We start from the raw sequence: 20,020 nt of genomic DNA on the forward strand, positions 1-20,020 counted from the left end.
CTTCTCTCTCAGTCGGGACCACGGTTTCACCCCGAGTCATCCGTCTTTTCGCTGCTTTCGTGGGTTGAATCCACTGCTTCCTGGATTCCATGTCTTCTTTCTTGGATCTCCTCTTGTTGGGCTGCAGCAAGAGCTTCCAAGTGACTTTCTAAGCAAGAGCACATGGGCTGGGACGATCCGCTGTGCCCCAACGTGGCTTTAACCGTGCCTCCGCTTCCATTGCCCTTGTTTTCAGTCTGATCTCTTGTTCCCACCCCTGAGCCTCTCCGGGATTCTCTGGGACTTTGTGGCTCTGTACTGCCTCTGCGTACACATTAGGCCCTGGCTTCCTGACCCTCGAGAAAGCACTTAACACTCCTCCATGACTTCTCATTTTCCAAAAGTGTATTTACACCTGTTAAAAAAATTCCCTTACTGTCACTTTAGTGGAATCTTGGGAGGGGAAGGAAATAAATGCACGTGGTCAGTCTGTCATCTGTAACCAACTGTCTATGATTTCGCTTTAATCAGATGCTGACCAAAGCATTAAAGTGAGGATAAGCCTAAAATCAGCTCTTGGAGACAAAGCAGTGAGTATTCTGGACAGTGTGTCCATTACTTCTTAACGGACTCCTTTAAATGGGGCCAATAAGTCCCTTCCCTGTGGTCTAAAAGAAGACAGGCCACATGTTTCTCTTAAAAACTATAAGCTCCAGTTTCTGGATTTCGGCTCTCGGTGTTGTTTTTTGTTTTTGTTGTTGTTTTAGTAACACAGTCCTTATTGGATTGATCATGTCTACTTTTTCCTGGTTATTTTCAAGGTGTTATGAAGATCAATGAGAAAACATCCAATCTTAAATATCAAATGTCCACCCTCTTAATTCACTCTTATCACCATTACTTGTATTTGAGGAAGAGGACAAGGTTATATTTTAAGAGATTGTTTTTAGAAGTAGTGTACATAGTTTTGCTTTGTTCTGTTTTAGTTAATCATCCATATTCTGGAAGCTTGTTAATAATGCAGAATCTGGGGCACCTGGGTGGCTCAGTTGGTTAAGCGTCCGACTCTTGATTTCAGTTCAGGTCATGATCTCACAGGTCAGGCCCTGTGCTGACAGTGTGGAGACTCCTTGGGGTTCTCTCTCTCCGCCCCTCCCTGCTCCCGCACTCTGCCTCTCTCTCCCTCTCCCTCTGCCACTCCCCTGCTCATGCGTGCACTCTCTCTCTTTCTCTCTCAAAATAAGTAAATAAACATTTTTAAAAAATGCAGAATCTTAGGCTCAAACCCTGGACCTTCTTAATCCAAATCTGCATTTTCACAAGCCCCCACATGGTTTGTATACATAAGACTGGGACGCACTGATTTATAACACAGTTTCTCAAACCCGGCTGCACACTGGAGTCATACAGGATGTTCAAAAAATATTAAAGCTCGAGTCCCACTCCCAGAGACTCTGACTTAATGGTTCTGGGGCGTAGCATCAAGGGGTGGACATCAAGCATTTTAAAAGCCCCCGACGTGATTCTAATTACAGCCAAAGTTGAGAACAAGTGATGCAGAGCTGCATTTGGGGACAAGCGAGATGTTTCACGGAAAGCCAAATTACTTATGCCTGCGCGCAAATTCCTTTCAGCGGCTCTTGCTCGGCTGAGCACCTGTCTCAGAGCCAGTCTGAGGAAGCGGTGGCTTTGACTGGGAAAAAGGAGAGGAGAGGGTAGTCCCAGGCGGATGGGGAGCACGGGAGGCCGTGCAGGATGAGGGGATGGCCGGGGACTGCTGGATGGAGCAGTCCAGGGCGCTGTAGAAAACTGACTTGCATTGGGCATATCTCATAGAGATTGCATTTCTACCCCCCTTACTTTGCCTGACAAATTAAATACTGCCCAAGGCTCCCCGGTAGTTGCAGGGTAATTTTCATGGATAAACAAGACATCTAAATACAAATAACATAGGAGTAAAAAATCAATCTTTAAGAAAGAATCAAAATAGAGGTGCACCACTTCCCAAACTTTAAATGTTCAAGTTCCTATTCCTTAGCCATTGTTGACTATCAATGGGATTATTTCTCTGTCATCTTTTTAGTAGCTCTTCCTTGGCCTAATACATTTTAATTACTTATCTTTTTAATATGTTTGGTTTTTTAAAAAAATTTTTTGAGAGAAAGAGGGTGTAATTGAGCAAGGGGCGGGGGGGGGGGCAGAGGGAGAGAAGTGGGGCTCACCTGAAGCAGGGCTCCAGCTCATCCAAAGTGGGGCTTGAGCTCACAAACCACGAGATCATGACCTAAGCCGAAGTCAGATGCTTAACCGACTGAGCCACCCAGGCGCCCTAATAACTTGAAAGGATCCAGGAAATCAGAATCCTTTTCAGTTACCGTATCTTCTTGGCGTTTTTCCCCATGTTCTCTTTCCATGCAGTGAGGGATTGGTAAATGGTCTTCAGAGGGGTTGATGGTGTGATGTTCTGAGGCCGGTTCACTGAGAACCAGGCTGCTTTGATGAACCCAGCCCCACACTTGAGCACACCTGCATATCAGGGCCGGAATATCAGCCCAGTTCAAGTGGCTGCAAGGACAAGTCCAACTGGATCCTTGGCATTGAGAACTCAGCCTTTAATTTTTTTTAAATATGGAAATAGTAACCAGAATACTAATTATTCTGTACCGCTATAATAATGCTGATAACATCATCATTACTTTCTTTTAATGTCTATTTACGTTTGAGGGAGAGACACACACAGTGAGAGCAGGGGAGGGGCAGAGAGAGAGGGAGACACACAATCTGAGGCAGGCTCCAGGCCCTGAGCCGTGGGCACAGAGCCTGATGCGGGGCTCGAACTCACACACCATGAGATCATGACCTGAGCTGAAGTCAGACGCTTAACCGACCGAACCACCCAGGCACCCCACATTATCATTACTATTAAAGCAGCTTTTCTACCTGAGTGGTATGAAGCTGAAGTTAATGTAACAGTTCTTTTGTGAAAGTTGTCATTGTTTTTTTCTAAAAGGGAAGGAAAAGAGGCAAAATTTGTGCCATTCATTGATCTCTACTGCCAGCTACTGGAGGAAAGAGTGAATGCTTTTTTTTTTTTTCTTTTTCTCAGCAAATTTTCGTGGACTATGTAAATACACCAGCTCTTTGTTTGGCAGTGAAAAACAAGAACAAATTACCTTGTGTGCAAGAGTAATTTTTTTCCTTTAAATTTCAAGTTTCTTTTTCTTTTATACTTGTGCATATCCGAGAACTTACTATAAAAATAGTAAAAGCTCTGCATATTTTCCAGCAATACGTGGGCATTTTTTCTTTTTCCTTTTTTAAAGTGTTTATTTATTTATTTTGAGAGAGGGAGGGAGGAAGAGAGAGAGAGAGAGAGAGAGAGAGAGAGAGAGAGAGAGAGAGAGAAAGAGAATCCCAGGTAGACTCCATGCTTCACAGAGCCCAACACAGGGTTTGATCCCACGAACCCTGGGATCATGACCTGAGCCAAAATCAAGATTTGGACGCTTAACCGACTGAGCCACCCAGGTGCCCAACATTTTTTCTCTTTTAAATTTATTTTTTTATTTCTTTAAAAAAACTCTAAAAAATTTTTAAGTTTATTTATTTTGAGAGAGCACGAGGAGGGGAGGGGCAGAGAGAGAGGGAGGGAGAGAGAATCCCAAGCAGGCTCGGCAGCTGTTAGCGTAGATCATGGGTTGGGGCTGGGCCCACGAACCACGCGATCATGACCTGAGCTGAAGTTAAGAGTCAGACGCTTAACCGACTGTGCCATCCAGGCGCCCCAAATTTATTTTTTATTTCAGGTATAATTAACATACAGTGTTACATTAGTTTCAGGTGTACAATACATGGATCTTTATCAAAGCCCACAACTCTCATGACTCCCATCTATAAACCTGCCCTCAGGATGTTTATTTCAGCTTCTATCAAACTGAAGTAAAAGGATCCATGAACGTAGTCCTTGAAGCACGCGGGCACCAGACCAGCAACATTAGCAGAACCTGGGAGCTTGTTAGAGATGCAAATTCGTGGGTCTCCTCCCAGACTTTCTGAAGTAGAAACCCAGAGGGCAGGGCCCACTATTCGGTGGTTTAAGTAGTTTTCAGTGGTTTCACAAGCCTTCCAGGTGGTGCCGGTGCACACACAAGTTCGAGGTCACTGGCTTAATGAATAGCAAGATTCTCTGGAGTGGTAGAAAATTTAAAAATAATGCTTTTGGGGGTGCCTGGGTGGCTTAGTCGTTTAAGCGTCCGACTTGGCTCGGTTCATGATCTCGCGGTTCGTGAGGTCTAGCCCCGCATCGGGCTCTGTGCTGACAGCTCAGAGCCTGGATGGAGCCTGCTTTGGATTCTGTGTCTCCCTCTCTCTCTTCTCCTCCCCCACTCACGTTCTGTTGCTCAAAAATAAATAAACATTTAAAAAAATCTTAAAAATAATGCCTCTGGAATGTCAAGTTTTGAATGTATCCTATGATCCCTACTGAGCAGTGTTTTTCTTTTGAATTTGCAGTATGAATGGAATGACAATGAAATGTACTTGTTCCGGTCATCTGTTGCATACGCCATGAGAGAATATTTTTCCAAAGTCAAAAACCAGACGATTCCTTTTGTGTGAGTTGATTTGCTGTGCTCTCAAGTTATTACAGTACTTGTCTTTCTCTTGGGTCTGAGAAGATATTATGCTTAAACCTTCATTCAAGTAAAATTAATAACTAACAACTTTGCAACTTCTCCGATATCCTGGAATTTGGGCCACTCTATTCAGGGATGATTGTGACTTACTTGACTTACAGATCGCAAGTGCACTGTTCTCTTTCCTCCTCCCCTCCCTTGCTCTCTCCACCTTTCCTTTCCCTTTCCGTTCACCAAATGGTCCCTCCACCCTCAGCACTGAAAGAAAGGTGGACATCTCTACTTTCATTGAACTTGGATTCTAATGCTTATGTTTTCTGTGTGTGTTAAACAATCAGCAAAACATGTAAGTGAAATATAGCACACTTAGACGGTGACAAGCTCCAGAGAGAAAACTACAACACACCGGGGGCTAGGGAGTGCTGGTGTGTGTGTGTGTCTAGAGTTCAGCTTTACCTGCAATGGTCAGAAAAGGCCTGGTTACTATTTGAGCGAACACCTACGGCAAAGAGAGCACCTGCGATGCAGACAATGGTGAAAATAGCGGGTGGAAAGATTCTGAGGAACGAATATCCTCGTCTGTTGAAGGAACAGCAAGGAGGCCAGTGGGGCTGGGGCAGTGAGCTAATAGAAGACCAGTCGAAGGTGTGGCCAGGGCAGGAGCGGGCACAGGGAAAGGGAGAAGAAAGTTCGCGTGGGCCTCATAGGCCATTCCAAGGACTTTGGCTTTTTTCTGAGTGAGAAGGGCTCAGAGCCACAAGATCTGCCTTAGGCTTTGCCGGGATCACCATGGCAGCCGGGGGGGTGGGGTGCACAGTCTTGTCATGCTGTACTATAAAGCCCAGTCCTTCCCCCCAGCGGTTTGTAGTGGGAGAAGTTTTGCTGCGAGGAGCAGGCCAGAGGACACGGACGCACCGCCTCCGTTCACGGTGCTGAGCCATCGCTGTTCACCACGGTGTCTATCACAGGCCCAGGTTGCCCGTCCGTCCGGACTGGCTCACCTGCCGTTTTTCAGCTTGAACGTTTTCTATCATTGAAAGAAAATTCAGCTCAGGGACGGTGTCAGAATAGTGCCTAGACTGTGTCGTCACAACTTATGTCATGGAGTTCATGTGCTTTGGGCAGTGTTCACCAGCAGGAGAAGCCCCCATTGTCTGTATTGTGTCCTCTGGGCCACAAGGGAAGATGTTTCTTTTGTTTCTCCGCAGGGAGGATAACGTGTGGGTGAGCAATTTGAAACCAAGGATCTCCTTCAACTTCTTTGTCACTGCATCAAAAAATGTGTCTGACGTCATTCCTAGACGTGAAGTCGAAGAGGCCATCAGGTGACTTTACTTGCTGACAAACTACCTGAGGGCGAGGGGCTAACAAGTGTGAGCACAACAATAGCGAGTGGGTTAGTGTGCTCTTACTGTGTGCCAGGCGCTGCTCTGACTCATGTCGAGCTTCAAATCTTGGGGGTTAATTCCAGAAGGATCGCACAGCTAGGGACTTCTCTTGATGGGGGCCCTTCAGCAACATTTGCGTGTAACTAGTTTATTTGGGAGGTGACCTCCGGAAGCTCTGAGAAAGAAGCGTGCACAGGTAACAGAGCAGGGAAGAAAAAGAATAAATGACATGTTATTGAGCAAGTGGCCACTGTGGGCAGCTCGAGCTCCATTCTGCCGGGGAATTCTGGGAGACCGAGCAGAGTGTACACCTGAATCGTCCCACCAGCGCTGGGGGTATTTATTTACCACCTTCCCCCGGTCGTTGGTTGAGAGAATTGCTTACAGGTGACATGACTCCCCAGCATTTCTGGCCTGCGGGCCGGGCAGCACGTTGTGGCCTGAGAATGCTCTCGGGCAAAGGCCGCAGGTACTGGCTGAAGAAAGTCCGGCCTGCATGCATGGAACATGGTGAAGTGCAGAAGGGACACGGACACATACTGCCATCACTTGCTATAGGGACTTGGATGAAGGAATCATTTAAGTAAGCCGAGTCTGAAAGAAGGTAGGCAAGAATAAGATTCCCTAGGCATCGGTTAGCCTCCACACTAGGAGACGGACTTGCTATGAGCACTGAGCGTCTAGAAGGAACGATATGCCCCATGTGCCTCATCTGTGTCACTAAAAAAAGGCTAAGGTACCTACTTCCGTGGGGGAGCTCGCTAGGTGGCCCCCTTGAGCTGCTGCTCATCTTTGGAAGCAACTCCAAGACCTGCTGGGCAGAGTGTGCCTGGAAAATCTGGCCTAGCTGGGGTGTACGGCCCAACCACGCCCAGAGACTTCACGGCCTGCCTCCGAATGACTTGTTTCTGTCTTGGGGAAAAGTGCCAGCTGAGGTCATCCTGAGAGCCCAGCCCTCCTTGTGAGCTGTAGGGGACCTCAAATTTCCTAATTCCAGAATGACTTGAGACACTTTCAGGCTGAGGTTGCCAGGGGTTACACGGCTCATTCTGCTTTGACCGCTCTCCCTCTCACCTCCTGACCTGCACTGCACCCAAGGGTAGGAGGATGGGCTGCCAGACACTTTGGTTTTCAATCCAGAAAATTCTCAAGTTCACTAGTTTTGGTTTTTAAAATAATTCTTCATCCTTTTTTGCTCTATGAAACTTAGCCATATCCCATCCCAGTGCTGGAGAAATTGGCGAAGGCCCCTTTCCTGTGTTCCTCCCCTGCCTCCAAAGGTCAACACCTTTAATTTGGAAAACACAACAGTCGAGACTTGGGTATAGGACCCGACTGATTTGTAGAAGAGATGCGGCCAATTGTCCTTTTCCATTATTTGATATAAAGTCGTCGTAGACATACTCTGACAGAAGGGAAATTCTCGCCAAATATGTTGACTTTGCTTTTACAACACAGCAGTAACAAATCAACAAATGCCAGCCAGTTGCACGTTTCCACACTCACAACCCAAGGAAGCTGTTGCCAGACCTAATCTAGGCTGCAAGATAGGAAAGGTGCATGATTGTCAGATCTCTTATCTGTCGTTGGACCCAGTTATCTGCTTTGATTTCATCACTCTTCTAGGTGTACATTCTTAGGGTAAGCCTATCAAATCCTTTCAGAAAAAATGATATAAGAAGTAAAAAATTGCAATTTTGTTTTGCCTAAGTGTTTTGCTTTTGGGAATAGGATGTCCCGGAGCCGTATCAATGATGCTTTCCGCCTGGATGACAACAGCCTGGAGTTTCTGGGTATTCAGCCAACTCTGTCACCCCCTTACCAGCCACCTGTCACCATATGGCTGATTGTTTTTGGGGTCGTGATGGGTGTGGTAGTGGTTGGTATTGTCCTGCTCATCGTCTCCGGGATCAGAAATCGAAGGAAGTAAGTGACCTTTCCTAGACTTACCTATCTTAAAACAGAAAGGTTTAGGGAAAACTAATGGGAAAATGTGCAGTAAGTGGTAGGTTGTACAAGCCAATTGCTTATTTGGACCATTTTGCGCCTAAATATTCTGATGCATCCCCTAGAAATTTACCAGATTTCATCACCACTTGGCCTTCCTAGCAAGCACTGACATGCAGGTGATGTTCATCCTGGGGTTTCCTAGCATGGCCTGGTAAACTCCATCCTGGTCACAGCCTCGTCTCCTTACTGCCAAGAGGCCCTGCAGACTCAGCGGGGCTGGGCAGGCTCAGGGAATTATTTTCTCTCATAGTCTTCCTTGGTCTAGAAGTGACCTCAGAGACTGACTCAGTGATGGTTTGAATGGTGAAATCATTCAAGAATGAGCTGTGAGATGTGCTTCAAACTCCCACCCTTTAATCCCTTAGTCCATGGGCCACGCACCTTCTAATTTGTTCCTGAGTTGAAGATCCAAGTTCATTGAGGATTCAAACTGTTAAAGACCCAATTTATAGTCTTGTTCTGCCACTAGATGTTTTTTTCTGATGTTGAGAAATCACTTCCGTTGGGCTTATGTAATTAAGGTTAATAATACTTTATAGCACCTAACAAAACTCCGTGCACACTTCAGGCTGCTGACACATGCTCATGACGGAATTTTTACATGCATTGGTCTGTTTTGCTCAATTCTTCTCTGTAGAGAATTTAGTTCCCTAAAATAGCTTCAGTTAAAAAAAATTAAGCATCAAATAGAATACATTCATATGGTTAGAATTTTAAAAATACGGAAGGATACACAGAATCTTCCTGTCACCTTTTGCCTTCAAGTTCCCTTCCCAAAGCCAACGACAATTATCGGTTTCTAGGAGACCTGCTGTGGGAAGAATCTGCATTTTTAGTAAGACCTCCCCCCAGGTGATTTGTATGCACGTTATGGTTTGAGAAGCATTCTTTGCATGTGAGATGCTATTCCAAAGTTAATTCATTAAATCAATTATTTGGGGACCCTCCTTCATGCCATGTGCTGTGTTACTAGAAGGTATCCTGAAAAATAGGACTGGTTACCCTGCTCAGTACTCTTCATGCATTAATATTCTCCGCAAATGTAGGACGTAAATATGTAATTATCTAATTATCTTCATGTACATATCAAACTGGGATTCAGAGAGACCAAGTAATTCTAATCTACACGGTTAGTCAGTAACACATTAGGATATACACCCAGTTTCCAAAGCTGTTTGTTGGGCCACAGAGCTGCCCTCCGATTTGGAAGTTGATAATTTAGTAGGGAAGCCATTTAAAATGGGGCAATTGGCTAAACAACCACTTTGTAAAAATAATAATAATGGTTTCTATTTGTTGAGGACTGTATGCCAGGTACTGTGGGCACTGTGCTAGACCTACTTTGTTGACTTTGCCTGCTTGCCATCATTTTCTAAGTAGGCAAACTGAGGTACGGAGGCTCATTCTCTGTGACTCCAGAGCACGAACCCTCGGCGGTCTCCCACGCTCTGCCAGCTATCGTGCCAACCGATCGTGGGGCAAAGGGAATGAATCTAATGCTCTCTAGGTGTTCACAGCCCGTCAGGAGGGGACTGATTCACCAATGAGCCATTCGATGTTGAAGTGTCAAAGATGCCTGGGTGCAGTGGGGTCCAAGGGAGGCGGTGTCATTCCAACATCACTATACTAAGGTGACTGACTACACTTTATTTAACAGGAACAATCAAGCAAGAAGTGAAGAAAATCCTTACGCCTCCGTGGACTTGAGTAAAGGAGAAAATAATCCAGGATTCCAACATGCTGATGATGTTCAGACTTCATTTTAGGAAAATCTATTTCCTCTTGAGGTGATTTCATTGTATGTAAATGTTAATTTTATGGCACTGACAATATGAGATTATAAAGATGTCATTAAATATCAAAACCATGGCTCTGTTCAGGAAAGGTTGTCCCAAGGAGACAGGCCTGAAGAGAGGGCATCTTCACTTGCTTTCAGTATTTATTTCTGCCTCAGGATTTGACTTCTGTTTATATTTGAGAGTAATAGAAAAAAGGGGTCTTTGGCCTCGGTGGCTGTTTGGGGGTAATGGATGTGGGAATGTCTGTTGCACGGCTGGAATTTCTGCACGGGGGGTGCTGTACGGGGGGAAGCAAGTGTTGGGGCCTTGTATGGAATCTGGATGGATCGCTTTTCAGGACAGTGTCCGCGAACTGGCAGAGCGGCAGGGATCCAGAACGGCACACACTGCTCACTTTATTTCAAGTATAAAGGCTGACACGCTCTTTTCACGTTAACTTAATCTAAGTACTGTAGTGATTTGCCCACAGTGATGATTGGACTGGACCACGTGTTCTTCGGGTTGCCATGTCTAAAGAAGAGAAGAATCGGCTGTTTACACATGTTGCCTTCTCACTTCCAAGAGGCTTGCTCATCTCCCTGACAACAGAAAACTAGCCCCAGGGGCCTCCAGGAGCCCCCCCCCCCCCCCCCAGAGCACACCTGATAGAAACTCACTTCTGTCGTTCTTGTGGAGTGACTAGACATCTCAGGTGAATGTCACCCTCTGAAGTGGGTACCCAACGTCTTCAATCTTACATTCACCCAGTGTCTGAGTGGTACTGAGCACAAAGCAGACAATCAATAAATACTTACTAGATCCACACTCCTGTAGTCTGACGTGTCCATATGTGCTGGGGCTTCTGCTTTTCATTTCCATGGACAAAGTTGCTGTCTGACTCCCTGGGAAGCCTTGACCTCTCAAATGTCTCGGGATGTGTCCCAGTTTCTTAAATTGCTTTATTGTACAAACCAGCTATCAGATCGGTCTAGAAAGAGGCATGTTAAGATGGTTTACACCATCAGGTTAGGAACCAAGCCTACCACTCCTTTTCTTTATCTCAGAGCCCAGCCCCATTCTGAGCACACCATCCTCTACATACCTGAAGACTGATTCAAAAGAGATTAAAATATCCAAACTCTACCCATCACCTCACTGCCTGTGGTGGCCAGCATAATGTTAGAGTAACTTTTTATTTAACAAATTCTATGGAGATAACGGTTAGGGTGGGTCAGTGAGCCAAGTCAAGGGGGGATGACCTTTTCTTCACTTCCAAGAGCATGTAGGCAGTCCCCTGGTTTAAAACACCAACAGTAAATGCTAGCTATCACCACTAAACACGGTTAAATAGCATTTTCAAGATGATGTATGTTTTCTGGGGTATGAGTATTCTTCCTCTACTTGGTGCCTTCTAGCATCACTGGGGTTATTTTCTTATAAACCTCTACTGGTATCTCCATATCTTGCTTCCCTTGGTTTTTGGAGCCAGGCTTCTGAGCAAGGCTTTGGCTCTTTTCATGGTAGATGGTTCTGTATTGTTTGAATTTTTGCAATAAGCATATATTACTTTTGTTATAAAAAAGATTGTTTTTAAAAACCCAAACACATAAACATAAGGAGAAGAAAGGAAAACAGCCCTCAAGAGGGCCCGTTGAGGAACATGGATGGTGTTACTTGTTCCTTCTTTTCCCTTGAGCAGGAAAGAATCTGTCACTCGGTACCTGCTAAAGAAATGTTCGCTGAATGTATAAATGCCCTAGTGGTTATTTTTAAAGTTCCATCTCATTATAAATTGAGATTTGTGCACCTCTGTGAAATAATAGAAAGCGGCTATCAAAAGTCGATTCTTCTGAAAATACAGGAAGCAGTATTTACATGCGAAGAGACAACCAAGAGGGATCATTGGAAGGAGCTGGGAGGTGATGGAGTCAGTGGGATGAGAAAGAATATGAGTGTCTCTTAAGGGAGATGGTTAATCTACATCTGGAGAGTAGTAGCAGGGTTTAATTAGGGTGTCTTTTCATCGTAATTGTGCCTCCACATAACCCTCCTTGACGTTACAGAAAAGACAGTGACATAGTTCAAGAGAGATGAAAACCTATGGGTTCAGCAGGAAGCCTTGAAGGAGGGGAGTCCCAGGAATAGTTTTATTTATTTATCTGTTTATTTATTTTGAGAGACAGAGAGAGAGCAAGTGGGCGAGGGGGCAGAGAAAGAGGTAGACAGAATCCCAAGCAGGCTCCATGCTGTCAGTGAAGAGCCCGATACAGGGCTTGAACTCACGAACCATGAGATCATGACCTGAGCCGAAATCAAGAGTCGGACGCTTAACTGACTGAGCCAACCAGGTGCCCCCCCTTCCCCCCATCCAGAATAGTTTTAAAGCAGAAGTACCTTTTGGCAATTGCCATGAGAAACTGAAATAGTATTTCTGTTCCTTTGTGTCAAGATAGGAGACTGAAATAGACATTTCAGTTACCAAACTAGCCAGAAGCCCCAGAGCCCCAAATCCAAGGATTTAAAATTATTAGAAGGCAACATTTACTTCTAGAAATAAGACCATGGTTACAGGGAATCAAAATCGATAAGGATTAAGGTTAAGGGAAAAGGCATCATATTTACCTTAGCACCTTTTAAAATTTGCTCTTCGTGGAAATGCATTTAATGTATTCTTGAATATATTATTTTAGTTTTATATTTGCATGGCATATATACATGACACAAGGAATCAGTGATCTAATCTGGAAATCAGAGGAGGGTTGGGTCACTTGGGTTGAATTATGGACCACCTAATGATGCCCCACTGCACAGGAACGTCCGCAAGGTTGTTAACAATACAAATTCTTAGGCTGCCCTCAGAGTTGCTCTACCAGAATCCCTGCGGTAGTTCCTAAGGAATCTGTGTTTTAATAAACCGTTCATTTGATTCTCAGACATGCTAAAGTTTGACAGCATTGAAACATGAAGGCAAATGTCCACATTTTGGTACTCATTAGTAACATTTAATTATGACAGTGACAATATAAGGAAAAGAACAAATATCCAACAAAGAATTTGTCAATTCTGTTCCATCTTTACACATGGTCCGCACTGTCTATATCACGATCAGAAAATGTGCTTCGGCTATAGTCTGGGAAGTGTAATATTAAGATCAGCATATACAAAATTACTAATTTGACCTAAATCTCAAGGAAATCTTTTGTTTTTTTTTTTTCACCTTGTTCATTTCTACATAATATAACAAACAGCATGCAGAAGACTATTAAGAAGAACTAGCTAAATTCCATTGTCTGTGCCTTGCTACTTTCCTTAAAAAGAATGAAGATGTTGGCCAGCGTTTACATTCATTCTCATGAGATCTCCCGATTTCTTCTTCAAGGCTTGTCTTTTTCCCGCAGTGGTTCAATGGAAGATAGGAGTTGCTGAAATGTGGGGCGCTTTTCTGGAAGCTAAATAAAAGAAAACCCCAATGGCTTAGTTTATAAAAGTTATGATTAAAAATAAAATATATAAGGGGCGCCTAAGTGGCTCAGTCAGTTAAGTGTCCGACTCTTGATATCAGCTCAGGTCATGATCTCACAGTTCGTGAGATCGAGCCTGGCATTGGCCCTGCATGGACAGCATGGGGCCTGCTTGGGATTCTGTCTGTCTCTCTGTCTCTCTCAAAATAAGTAAATAAACATTAATATATATAAGATATGAATATCTCAGTCCTAAAGCTAGTGACTTTTTTAAGTGTTTATTTTATTATTTTTGAGAGAGAGAAAGAGACCGAACGTGAGCGGGGGAGGGGCAGAGAGTGAGAGGGAGACACAGAATCTGAAACAGGCTCCAGACTGTGCTGACAGCTCAGAGCCCGATGCGGGGCTCGAACTCACAAATGTGAGATCATGACCTGAGCCGAAGTCAGACACTTAATCGACTAAGCCACCCAGGCACCCTGTAAAGCTAGTGACTTTTTAATTGTGGAAACGCTATGGACATTTCTCCTAAAGACAAAATAACTAGAGCCCTAAGAATTGAAAAAGAAACAGTTAAGATATCTTCATTTGCATAAGATACAATTGTATGCCTGGAAAAGCCAAGAGAATCAATCATCAAACCAACTCAAATGAAAGGAATTCAGGAGAGCAGTATGTAAAATTAACATAGAAAATCAATCACCTTCACGTACAAAGACAGGAACCAGTCAGAAGACACAACGGAAGAAACACTCCACTTATAACAGCAACAACACCAAAATAAAATACAGACAAAAGTGTACCCCCCCAAATGAGGAAAACTTTAAACACTGCTGAAAAACACAAATGTAGACCTGAGCACATAGAAAAATGTTGCTTGCTCTCGAGGAGGACAAATCAGTATCACGGAGATGTCAAATTTCCCTAGTTAAAAATATAAACTGAATACCATCTCCTCCAAAATATGAACAAGCGTGTTTCAAGCTGGACAAATTCATTCTCTAGTTCATAGAGTTTTAAAGTGTGGAAAAAGAACACGTGAAACTAATGTAGCTAGTGTGCGGTAGCTACACTGGAATTAAAGTTAAAAAAATTAAAAAAATTAAACGAAATTTAAAAGCTATGCAAAAATAGCTAGGAAAGGTATTTAAAAAGATCAGCAACGACAGCGTGCTAGCCTACCTAGGAGTAAAACGTATTATAAAGTCTCTATAATTAAAACAATGCGGTGGTAGCACATCAATAGAGACCGGAGAACAGAAGAGAAAGTCCCCAAATAACCCCAAATACATACAGAGATTGCCTATGTTAGGGGATATTTGGACACGATTAGATGGTCTTATCCCTGGGATGACACAGTCCTGTAATAAATGGTGTGCAGCAAGCAGGTGGTCATTTTGAAAACAAGATCTTTGCAGCCATACTTTATACCATACACTGTAACAAACACCAACTAGATCAGAGATCCAAATGTAAAAAAATGAAACCACAAAATACTAGAGGAAAATCTGAGTGAATGCCATTATGACCAGAGTGTGGGGAAACCTATGTAACTTTAACTCAGTTTCCAGAAGCAAGAAAAGCAAATACTGATACAATTAACTGTATTTAAAGAAAAAAAAGTTTGCATGACAAAACCACCATAAATTAAATCAAAAGGTAAGTGACAGAGTGGGAGAAAACATTTACAACTATCACAGATGAAGTACTCATCTCTTTCATTTATAAAGGGGTCTTTAAAATCAAGATGAGGGAAACTAAAAGCTTAACAGAACAAAGGGAAAAGATAGGACATAATTCTCAGAAAGATATACCAATGCCCTTAAAAATGTACCTCCCTTGTAATGAAAGATGTACATCTATAAGCTGCACTAAATGCCATTTCTCCTCTATCAGATTGGCAGATCCAGAATGGTCTGTGTTGGTGAAATGGTGGGGAAATAGACACATGGATAGAGGGGTAACACCTGCGGAGGGAATTTGCTCCTTTTTTTGTAAGAAAGAAAGGGAAATACACACACACACACACACACACACGTACATTCTCATTTTTGTGCAAAGAAATATGGAGAAGATAAATTGGAATCTAATGAAAATTGTGAACCTTCTTCTAAAAATTGTGAAATAAAGCATATAAAAAGTTGGGGACCAAAATGCACAAAGCGGTCACCATATGTAGAACGTGCAACTGGAAAGTGTCTGGGTGCAAACCCCTCTCCACGGACTCTGCCACAATTTACACTTTCACGGACCAACTGGGAGAAGAAAGCATTTCAGTCCTTCTCAGGGCTCCCTGTCCATCCGATGGTGTGGCCAATTCCCAGGAGCTAGAGTGGGAAGGGCCAGACAGGTTCGGGGCTTCAATTCAAAAACCCTGTCTGCTAACTCTATTCTGACCCCACCCGATCCTCTCATGCTGCCCGAGGCTCTCAACACCAAAAACACCACCTTGGGGCTGAGGGGTGGGACAGCTTCATCGCAAGTGCCATAGGGTGGAAAATCAGGAAGCGCCCACATCCCAGGAGAGAATGTTAGGCTAAGTGAGAAAATATTAGTACGTGATACTGACAGCAACTCTTCCCATGTGGGACTCTAGGCTCCAACAGAAGAAATGAGGAAATCTGTGCAATTTATTCCTAGCACCAAGTATAGTGCTTGGTGCACAGGGGTTCTGTGAATACACAACAGAACAGACACTGTTCTAAGGACTTCACAATATTAACTCGTTCAATCCACACAATAATCCTAGGTGTTAAGTGCTATTTTATAGTGAAGCACAGAGATGGTAGGAGGCTTATACAAGGTCACACAGCTAGTATTCAACCAGACATTCCGACTCCAGAGTCCACATGCTTGACCATGATACCAATCTGCCTTTTACCAGTGAATAGATGAATAAATGAATGCATGAATACACGAATGCAGCATTTGCTCCCTCTGCCAATAGGCAGTTCCAGATAATGGCTACAAACTATTTTTAGATTACCATTCTTAGAAGTCCCCTATTATTATGCACTCTCAAAAGTCTTCCCTGGCTCTCCATTGCCTATAAAAAGCAAAACTCACACTCCTCTCCCTGTCGTTCAGTCTGCAGGATCTGACTCCCACCTATTCTTCCAACTAACTCCCAGCCCTTCCAACACGGTGTAGCCAAGCATGCCATGTCCTTCTGGCCGCCTCTCTCCGTGAGGAGAGACCTCATGGTGTTGTGGTTAAGAACAGGGACTCTGACGCTAACCGGCCTGCTTCTTACTAGCTAGGTGACCTCGAGCAAGTCACTTAACCTCTCTGGGTCTCTGTTTCCGCTTCCCTTAGTTTTGGACGTGGTAGTGCTTACTTCATAGCGTGTTGGCTGATTAATAAATGAGTTAATATTTACGAACAGTGCTGGATAGAAGTTGTTAAATCGTTGGCACCTGCATTGCTACGTTGCTCGTTTTAAATTACAAACACTTGTGGAAAGGGCCCCGGGGCCATTGCACCTGCTCTGCGGCAGGTGTTCTCCCTCAAAAATGCCTTGCCCGGTTGGTGTCCCAGGCCGCCGCTCGGGGTGCACCTGACACGCCTTCCTCCTCCCCCACGTGGTGCACTTGCCTCGTGCCAGCAGCTGTACATGATCTGGTAGATGGTGTCCGACGCCAGTTGGGGACGGTAGAGTCTGTGGCCCTGGGAGACCTTCACAACCACCTGGGAGTTGTCATACAAGTCGTAGGGCTGCTTCCCCAGGCTGAACACTTCCCACATCAGGATCCCTGCATCGCACGAAGGGCGACCAGCGGACAAAAAGGAAAGAGGGCCGATGTCAGAAGGTACAGTTTGCCGAACGGGCCTCACACACCGGGTCAGGAGGGCCACAGGTCAGAGCGAGGGATCCCTGGGAAACGGGACAGGGTATGGAGGGTGGGACTGTGCCATCACTTCTGGAGCCCAAGGTGCCTTCTCCGGGTTCCCTGACACCCAGGCGCCTGTTCTTGCCGGTAAACGGGTCAATGGCAAGGGCAGCTGCAGCGGGAGTTACTCGGGCCAGGATTCTGGGACCGCTTCAGGGAGGCGGCTGGGGCCTCCTTGTCCCCTCCTCGCCGTGACAACACCCCTCTCCCTGCCCGCTCCAACCAGAAGGAGCGATCGAAGTCCCCACCCTCTCTCTCTGCCTTGGCCAAGTTGTGTGCGACGGTTTCATTGCGCAAATTACCTTCCCGTGGAAATTCGCAGGTAAACTCAGGGATAAAATTCCTCCTTTTTGCCTTGATGGTTCCTAAGATTTTGGGGGTCAGGTGTCCTTTTAAGAATCTGATAAAAACCATTGGTTCTCTCTTGGGAAGGTGAGCGCACAGCATTCTTGTGTTCAGTTTCTGGGTGTCCACATTGTACTGAAGCCCATCCAAGGGCATTGCAGACCCCAGATTAAAACACCGGGTTCTGGTCATGGTGGTTGAGGGTGGCGTTTGGGTCCGTTAGATGTGGCCTGTGGGGCTCAATTCTGCCGTTTATAGGCCAGGCAAGTTTCTTAACCATTCTCAGATCAGGTTCCCTGTCTATAATATGTGGGTATTTGTACATCACAGAGTTGCTGTAAGCATGACATAGGATAAAAAATGCAGAGCACAGGGGCGCCTGGGTGGCTCAGTTGGTTGGGCGTCCGACTTCGGCTCAGGTCATGATCTGAGTTCAAGCCCCGCTTCGGGCTCTGTGCTGACAGCTCGGAGCCTGGAGCCTGCTTCATATTCTGTGTCTCCCTCTCTCTCTGACCCTCCCCCGCTCAAGCTCTGTCTCTCTCTGTCTCAAAAATAAACAAAAACATTCAAAAAAAAATTTTTTTTAAATAAGTAAATGCAGAGCACATAGAGTGCACCAGGATGCTTTAAATGCTCCCTGAATGGTGGCCAGGGTGCTGTCGCCCCGATCAAACCAGAGAATTTCAGCAGCCAGCCAGCTTCAAAACCTTGGCAAGCCCGAAATACAGAAGAAGGAAGAAAATTATTCTAGAACCGTAACCACAGTACTAACTTCAAAGTTTCTTTCACTTTTAGGGCTATGGATTTTATGTAGAATGTTTACAATAAGGCGATGTCACAAGTTGCCGTGGCTGTTATTTTTTTTAACTAACCTTCTAACACAACCATCCAAAGGTGTACTGCTCTTGACAGTTCTGTCTTTGGGAGGCTAGTCACTTATACCGTTGCTTCAAATATCTGTGGGACCCCTTCTTTGGGAATTGCTTTCAGAGGCCCTGGTTCATTTTGAATATCCTCACTGGGGGCAAATTACTTAAGAAGGGATTTAGTTTTGGGAAACAGCCAGAAAATATCTGGAGCCAACTTGTATTGCCCAGGGTGAATCATCAGCTGTAATTACTGAGTAGGGATACTGATTTTTAAAAGCATCTTTCATAAGGCATATTGACACAAAGAGATTGAAACTAATTTTTACAAGGTAGTCAGCCCCAAAGGATATCAAGTATTCACCAAAACACTATCTTTGTGGTTTTTCTTTTTTCTGTGTACATTGGATTACTTTTTTTAAGTGAACGATACTACTTTTACAAAAGTAATAGTTATTTTAAAAATTTGTGGCACATGGAAAAATAAACGGCTAACGAAATTTTCTGTTATTCATGCAGTCTTTTGGATGTCATATAAAAAGTCAGATTATGCCTATGGACTGAGCCAGACATGAAACAGGGCTCAGTTGCATTTAATACACCCATAAATAACTTTATGATCGTTTGGATTATTTATCCTGGATCCATCTGACAATGATTGTAAACGGGCCTGACACTCCCAACAAGGCGGAAAGATACCAGAAAATCTACCAAATCACAACTTAAGAACTGTTTCAGTTTTCTAATTACCTTTACTAAATTTCAGTATAGATCTTTTACTAAAATAAGGGACAGCAAATCTTTTCTGTCAAGGGTCACAGAGCAAGTACGAACCCAGAGACAATGCGGGAACGGATGGGCGTGGCTTGCTCCGGTGAAAGTCCATCTACGGAAACAGGCCGCCAGATTTGGTCCTGGGCCGTGGTTTGCTGACCCTCGATCTAAGGATGAATTTTAACGAGGACCCTAGTTGAAATTAGCAAAGGCCAAAGAAAGCACCGAGTCATGTTTGGCGTTTGCCCCCGCGCATGCCCAAAGAGTAGGCGGATGCAGAAGGGAACGGCCGGCATGGCCGCTTTCACGCGGAAAGTCAATGGCTACATTTCAAGCCCTTCCACGTTTTGGACTCCATGCAAACCTGGTTTTAGTTTTCAATGGCTCCTCTTTAAGAACTGTTAGAAATCTTCAGTGGAAGAGCTTTCATCTCCTATGATTTGATACAAAGGTGCTAGCGGGATGGAGATTTTTCTACGATACGGGGCAGACATCCTGACCCCGGCCCAAGGAGAAAGGTCTCGATCACCTTCGATCTCTTGCTTATCTCAGGCCGTACAGGTAATTTCGCAAGTGCTGGGGCTTTTTGCTAAAAATGGATGTTGCTGCGCTTGCGGTTTCCTGTTTTGGAAGCCAGTTTACGAAATGGGGCTGGGGCCTGTGTGGCCACATTCTTACCGAAGGCCCACACGTCTGACTTGCTGCTGTACTTGAAGTAGTGGAACACCTCTGGGGCTGACCACTTGACCGGAAATTTTGTTCCTACGGAACTGACGTACTGGTCGTCCAGAACATACCTGTGGGGGGCGGGGATCAACACAGACCTTAAGTCGCTGGGCTGTGCAAAATGAGCAGACCCCTGTTGGCCACCATGGCCTCTGGGACAGTACAGGCT

At 44.7% G+C, this 20,020-nt stretch overlaps 2 protein-coding genes across 6 annotated transcripts in view; one reads left to right on the plus strand and one right to left on the minus strand.

Annotated features, from left to right (window-relative positions):
- ACE2 (angiotensin converting enzyme 2) overlaps positions 1–10,614 on the plus strand; it is a 40,538-nt gene extending 29,924 nt beyond the window's left edge. The window contains exons 15-20 of one of the 2 annotated variants that reach the window (XM_019417964.2): positions 511–569; positions 4,492–4,592; positions 5,822–5,938; positions 7,733–7,927; positions 9,669–9,798; positions 10,148–10,614. In XM_019417964.2, coding sequence (XP_019273509.1) covers positions 511–569; positions 4,492–4,592; positions 5,822–5,938; positions 7,733–7,927; positions 9,669–9,777 — 581 coding nt within the window. In that variant the 3' untranslated portion in view covers positions 9,778–9,798; positions 10,148–10,614. Of the gene's footprint in view, positions 1–510; positions 570–4,491; positions 4,593–5,821; positions 5,939–7,732; positions 7,928–9,668 lie in introns of both variants that reach the window. The other variant, XM_019417965.2, reaches the window with a different exon arrangement.
- Positions 10,615–12,769: 2,155 nt separating this feature from the next.
- Positions 12,770–20,020, minus strand: part of BMX (BMX non-receptor tyrosine kinase) — a 52,262-nt gene continuing 45,011 nt past the window's right edge. For 3 of the 4 annotated variants that reach the window (XM_019417960.2, XM_019417959.2, XM_019417961.2), the window contains exons 17-19: positions 19,804–19,922; positions 16,845–17,002; positions 12,770–13,238 (exon numbers count right to left, since the gene is read on the minus strand). In XM_019417960.2, coding sequence (XP_019273505.2) covers positions 13,164–13,238; positions 16,845–17,002; positions 19,804–19,922 — 352 coding nt within the window. In that variant the 3' untranslated portion in view covers positions 12,770–13,163. Of the gene's footprint in view, positions 13,239–16,732; positions 17,003–19,803; positions 19,923–20,020 lie in introns of all 4 variants that reach the window. The other variant, XM_053891817.1, reaches the window with a different exon arrangement.

Source organism: Panthera pardus, unplaced genomic scaffold (genome assembly GCF_024362965.1).
Source record: "Panthera pardus isolate Hobbes unplaced genomic scaffold, ASM2436296v1 HiC_scaffold_27, whole genome shotgun sequence".
NCBI lineage: Eukaryota > Metazoa > Chordata > Mammalia > Carnivora > Felidae > Panthera > Panthera pardus.